Source organism: Hyaena hyaena, unplaced genomic scaffold (assembly GCF_003009895.1).
Source record: "Hyaena hyaena isolate Hyena2069 unplaced genomic scaffold, ASM300989v1 scaffold_61, whole genome shotgun sequence".
Lineage (NCBI taxonomy): Eukaryota > Metazoa > Chordata > Mammalia > Carnivora > Hyaenidae > Hyaena > Hyaena hyaena.
In genome coordinates this window covers 1,239,424-1,245,423 of record NW_024080693.1, presented here as the reverse complement: position 1 = coordinate 1,245,423, position 6,000 = coordinate 1,239,424, and the positions used below count along the sequence as shown (strand labels likewise).

Below are 6,000 nucleotides of genomic sequence, written 5' to 3'. Positions count from 1 at the left end.
TGTCTCTCCCGGCTTTCTGCCTCTTCTGGACCAGCCCCTGGGTTGACACCACTCCCAGGTGACAGCCCCAAGCCTGAGAAGCAAGCCTCCTTTCCATTCCCCAGAGCCTGATGGGATGATTAGGTGGGCTCAGGGGTCCCCGGAAGTAAAGGGTGGTTTTCCAGAGTCCTGCTAGCGTGGTCCCCAAAATATATTCCCATGCTTTGCTTTGCACAGAAGGGTTCGTTTTAGGGACATGCCAGGGCCAGGTGGGCTGGCAAACGAGGGGCAGGTCGGAGGGGCAGGAGCACCTCACCCGTCAGATAGACCTCAGCCCTGCCTCACCTCGCGCGGTCCTGCCCTCAGGTGCCCTCTCCCGCTCCCGCACAGCGCCCCTAAGGCCCCGGGAGGGACCAGTTCGTGGGCCCGGGAGCGGGCCAGACCGGAGCTGACGGGGCCCTGGCTCGGGGACTGGGACGGGGGACGCCGACCCCGCGGGGCGGCCGCGCGGAGCTGTCCAGCACCGAGGCGGGGCGCGCGCCCCCGGCCCGCCCCGCCGCCTCCCCCGCCCGGCCAGCGCCACTGCGGCTCGGCGGGCGCGTCACGTGGCTGGCGCGGCGCGGCCTCCGGGCTCCGGGCGGGCGAGGGGCCGGCCGCAGGGACCCACAGACCCACCGACGCACCAGCGACGGCACCCGGCCGCGTGGGGCCGGGGACGCCGGGGCCGGGTGGGCTGCGCGCCGCGGGGCATGGGCGCGCCGGGGGCCCCCGGGCACAGGCCGGCGGCGGCGCGGCGTCCGGGGCGCGGGGGCAGCGGCGGGCGGGGGTCCTCCCTGGCGGCCGCCGCTGAGCCCCCGCGGGGCCCGTGACGCCGCGGCCGATGTGGCCCCGCGCGCGCTGCGGGCCTGCACCGCCGCCTCACAAAGACGCCGCCGGAGCCGCCGCCCGCACCCGGCCGGCAGCCGCCGGGGGAGCCGGAGCCGGAGCCGCAGCCGCAGCCGCAGCCGCAGCCGCAGCCGGAGAGGCAGGAGGCGGCGCCCGCGGGCGGCCGGCCCCGGCATGGAGAAGCGGGCGGCCGCGGGGCCGGAGGGGGCGCCGGGCGCCCGGGCGCAGCTCGCCGTCGTCTGCCTGGGTGAGTGGGCCGCGCAGGCCGGGCGGGTCTGCGCCCCCCGCCTCGCAGCTCCGCGCCGCGCCCTGGGCGACCCCGGCCCCCGCCGCTGCCCCGGGCTCCGGCCGCGGCTTCCCGGAGCGCGCCCTGCGCGAGAGGGCGGCCCCCTGGATCCCCGGCCTGCTGGGGTCTCGGGCCTGGGCGGGGGGCGACTCTGGCAGCCGAGCCCCGGCTCCCGCCCGGCTCGGAACGGCGCGCGGAGCCCGGGGCGCGGGGCGGCCGGGCGGTGCGGGCGGCCGGGGCTGGCAGGCAGCGGCATTCCGCCTGGCCTGCCGGGCACGGGGCCTCCGGAGCTGCGGACAAAGGCGAGGCGGGCGGGTCCGCGGCCGGTAGTCCTTCGAAGAAGGAACTGTTTCCTGCCGGGACTTGGGGCGGGGGCGGGTGCTAGCGGGAGCCGCGATGAGGATGCCGACAGGAGGCAGCTGCGAGAGTGACTCCTGTCTTCCCTTTGTGTCTCTTAGACCCAGCGGGGCAGGCCTGCTCAGCCCCGGGTGGTGTGTCTGGGGAGGGCCCGAGGACCTGTCCAGGCCTGGCACCTGGAGGAGGCGGGGGCGGGGGAGGGACTCCTGCCCTGTCCAGGAGTTTTTCTGTCCACCTTTCCCCCGCCGCGTGTGGGGGAGAGGGGAAGAAAGGAGTTAAATCCTCAACCCACATGGCTCCTTTATTTACCATGAGGAGGAGGGAGGCCATTATCTGAGCTTGGGGTCATTAGGGGACAGCCTATGGTGTCACTAAAGCTACTGAAATGACACTGTAAAAAAGAAACCTGTCAGCGTTCAGCTGCACGGTCGTCTGCCTTTCAGTAATCAGGAAGCTCTGTCTGAGTCTTCTGGAAGGCCCCTTGCCTCAGCTGTGTGAATGGCTAATAAGGGCTGGGGACACCCCCTCCCCCACAAAGCACCCACTCCCCAGTCTGTTAGGTCATGTGCTGTCTGGACTCTGAGCAGCTGGGTACTGGGCTTTCCCCAAGGGGTGCTCCCCCTGCCCAGATGTGGCATGGGCTCTGCAGAGCCTGGGTATTTTCAGAGGGGGCATCTGCCCCTGCTTCCTCACTAGTTGGAGGCTGACCCGGGCAGAGATGCTCTCCGCCTCCCTTGACATCCTTGATGTTGGGGGGAGGGGGCATCCTGAACCCCGCGAAGCTGAGTTTGCCCATATCCCCTTCCTGGTCTTGTAACCCCCTGCAGAAAAGCAGTAGGTGAAAGCAAAGGACAAAGCCCATGCAGGTGAATTCTTGAGGGGGTGGGTGGCAGGAGAGTTCTTTGCCTCCCTTCTCAAGGTCAGCATGGCACAGCCGAGTGGACCTTGAATCCTGCTAACTGTGCATCCCTACAAAACGTGGTAATCAGAACTGCTTCCTCCCGCCCTGGCTGCTAGTACCCCCGGTGGCTGGCCAGGCCCCTCAGTAAGAGGAAGCCCTTCCACGTGGGAGGGGCCCCCTTGCGGGCAGAGCCCTCGTCCAGGTTGAACCAGGGTGGTCCAGGCATGGATTCCTGAGCTGGACAGGGGAGACCCCATCGTGCAGGAGTTAGAATTCCCAGGCCTGGGGAGTAGCCCGAGGGGTCCGGGGCACCCCACTCTCTTTGGCTGCGAGAGTGGGGGGTGGGTCCTGAGACCCTCTATGGTCCTCCCCTCTGCCCATCCTGGCAGGACCGGGTGGGAGCGGAATAGTCTGTGGCAGCGCTCTGGGCCTCGCCCTGTGAGAGGAAGAGAGCCAGCCTGGGGTCTGGCCATGTGGTCCTGTGTCCATCAAGGGCTGCTGTTGGCCCAGTGCAGGTGTCTGGGCCCGGAGCGCCACTGCCCCCCTCCTGACTCCTCCCTGTGTCTCCCACAGTGAACATCGTCCTCACCGGGCGGCTCAGCAGCGCAGTCCCTGCCTTAGGTGAGTAAGATGCTTCTCGCTTTCTTCCCTTCCTCCCTGCCTTTCTGGTTTAGTCCACCCCTGAGGTCAGCTGGTCTCTTTCAGCTTCAGTCCTTGTGCATTTTTTCTGCATCACAAAGGAGCTGTTTGGCCCTGGGCTAGCTTACACCTCCCTGAGTCTCAGGTTCTCTTCTATAAAATGGGTGCGATGATAGGATCTACCCCAGAGTCTACTTATTAGGGTCAATGGGCAAACGAGGCAAGGCGCTCAGCATGGCAATGACACATGGTGGCCTAATGCCACTAGCAGACTGTCACAGGTCCAGCAGAATTGACAGATTGCGCTTCCTGTAGACTGTGGGGTTCCCTGAGGCCGCAAGGCACCACAAGATGCTTGCTTGTTTTAAAATTATACCCGGGATTGAATTTATAAAGGTATGAATGGGTGATGGCACAGACAGGCCAATGCCACTGACAGGTAAATATGTTACCTTTGTGCCTTGAGAGGAAGGGACACGTGGCGCCCCGCAGGGCCACAGCAGGAGCACCAGCTTAGGTCAGGCCTATGTAGGAGCCAGGGAAAGCCCAGGCCGGAGCCTTTATTGGAGTTTCAGGGTTCGGGAGAAGGCAGGGCAGGGAAACAGCTCAGAATGGGCTAGTCTGAATGACTCTAGCTTGAGGCTACAGGGCTGGGGTCCAGCTGCCCAGTACCTGGTGCTGGCATCACCCAGAGCAGGGGAAATACTGACGTGGTTGTGAGTTAGAAAAGTAGGTGGCTCAGCCTGGGTTCAGCTGGCCTGTCTGGGCCAGACCAGCTCCCGGCCAGCCGGTGGGCAGGGGAGAGACGGGCGCCCTGGCTGATGTTTTGGCCCTGGGATTGGTGGTCGCCGAGTAGACCTGCCGAACCCAAGACACATGGTCAGAACTGCTCCACTCTGCCTCCTCCTGTCAGAGCGGGTCCAGCCATTGGCGGGCCGTCACTGTGCTCGGGCCCAATGCCAGGCCCAGCAAAGACGGTCAGGAGCAGGAGGGGAGACGGAGGCCATCAGGGTGTTTGCTCTTTGCTGAGGGGGCTGCTGCTGGGAAGCTCAGACCCTCGAGGCCCTGGGGCCCCCACGGGCATCTGAGAAGGGCCTCAGGGAGCTGGAGAGAATGTGTGGTCTCCAGCGGGGGAGGGGGGCGCTGACTCGTTTGCCGTCTGCAGTGCTGCATAGTGGTTTGGAGGCACCTGGGACTTCTTATTCTGCTCAGCGCCTCGTAGCAGAAAGCCACTGAGGCTGGCTCACAAAGAGGAACCTCTGCTGGCCAGCGTCACTGGGATGGGGAGGCGCAGGGCCCACAGAGGCTGCTTGCAGAGGCCCATCTCTCAGATGTGGCTCCTCGGGCTCCCTCCTGCTCACTGCCTTTGTCTCCTGCCATCGTCTCCTGCCATCGTCTCCTGCTCCCTGCCATCCGGCCTCCTCTGCCAACGCAGCTGGCCCAGGGCCCTGCCTTACTCAGCACCCAGCCAGCCCCCGGGGCCGCCTGCTGTGCATGCCCCCACTGCTAACTGCCCAGTCTCCCCATCCCACATTTCCAGAGGGTCTGTGGCCACAGTAGAGAGTGGGAGGGAGGGTGACTGGGGGGCCTGGGGTCTTACAGCTGTGAGCCCCAGACAAGCCCTTCTGCTGCTGTGCTGGGTGGGCATGTGACCTCAAACACGTCTGCCACATGCCTATGGCCCAGGTTTAGAACAGCGTTGCTGCGGGGACAAAGTTCATTCAGTGCCAGGGAGAGAAGGACTGCGATGCAGGTCCGCACATTTGGTTGTTTTTGGCCAGGGTCCACGTCGTTCTCAGCAGGCCCATGTCGCGCAATTTCCGGGGCCGCCAGTCACATCGTGGTGCCTGTGCGTGGCGCCCTGGGAGCCCGACCGAGAACGTGGCGGCCCCGGGTGGCCGCAGGTGGAGGTCTGGGGCCCTAGCTCTCCTGGAAGCTAGCTCTGTCCCGCTAGCAGTGCTAAGAGCCATGGAGGCCGGCTTCTGGCTGCCCGAGGTGACCCCTCAGACACCCAAGGGCCCCGCCCGACTGCCTGCAGACCTCGCAGGTGTTGTTGGCCTCTCGGCCCCTGTCCCGCCCCAGGTCGTCAGGCATCTCCTGCGCCCCAGACTCTGGGCTCGGCCGCGTGGCTGCTGTGGCGCCAGCTCCGTGACCGGGCTGGGGTTCAGACAGCTTCCCCGAGCACTGGGGTGGGCCCAGCTCTCTGCGGTTAGTTGGAGCAGGCGGGGTGTCCGGAGTATTGATTGCCTCCGGAAACCAGATCTGCCCATGGTGCTCATGTTTCCTCAGGAGCATTTCATGACTCTTTGGACCGGGAAAGAAGGACGCTCGCTGGGCTGAAAGTGCTCAGTCACCCCTGGCCCCCTTGAGCAGGGCCACCTGGGCCCGAGGGCCGAGCAGTCTCCTGCCGGAGTGAACACAGGTCACTTCCATTGAAGGCTCAGATAGGCCTCTGTGCCCCCTGCAAAAGTACGGTCCTCTGGCACCCGTCACTGCCCGCCCTTCATCACACGCTCTGTCGGGTCCTCACCTCTACAGCGCGTACCCCCACTCACCCCATCACACGAGTGTCTGCCTAGAGGCCGCCCCTTTCCCAGAATCTCCCAACCACCTCTGAGACAGGCAGCACCCACGGGCTCCGTTTTACTGATGGACAAGGTGAGGCCAGGGGTGCAAAGAGTGCCTGGCAGGGTGGGCCCTGGGACTGGATTCGTGAGGCCTTTGCCCCATCTGTGCCAGGGTCCTGGCGTGGCTTGCTGGGGTGGGAGTGAGGCTGCCGTCACACAGCGGCCTGGGGCTGGTTGTCTGAACTGGCGGCAGCCTCCAGGCTCACGGCCAAGCAGTGTCCAGTCAGGAGGCCCTGATCAGAGCTCGCGGAGCCCTCTCCCCTGCGCCACGTTCACTGTGCATGGGCCAGGCTGATGGCTGCAGAGGACATGTTCTCTTCCCTGCT

At 65.7% G+C, this 6,000-nt stretch overlaps 1 protein-coding gene across 1 annotated transcript in view; it reads left to right on the top strand.

The window, feature by feature from the left end:
* Positions 1–1,038: 1,038 nt before the first annotated feature.
* The window catches only part of LRP3 (LDL receptor related protein 3), a 12,659-nt gene continuing 7,697 nt past the window's right edge, over positions 1,039–6,000 (top strand). The window contains exons 1-2 of the mRNA XM_039231964.1: positions 1,039–1,111; positions 2,982–3,029. Coding sequence (XP_039087895.1) covers positions 1,039–1,111; positions 2,982–3,029 — 121 coding nt within the window. The remainder of the gene's footprint in view (positions 1,112–2,981; positions 3,030–6,000) is intronic.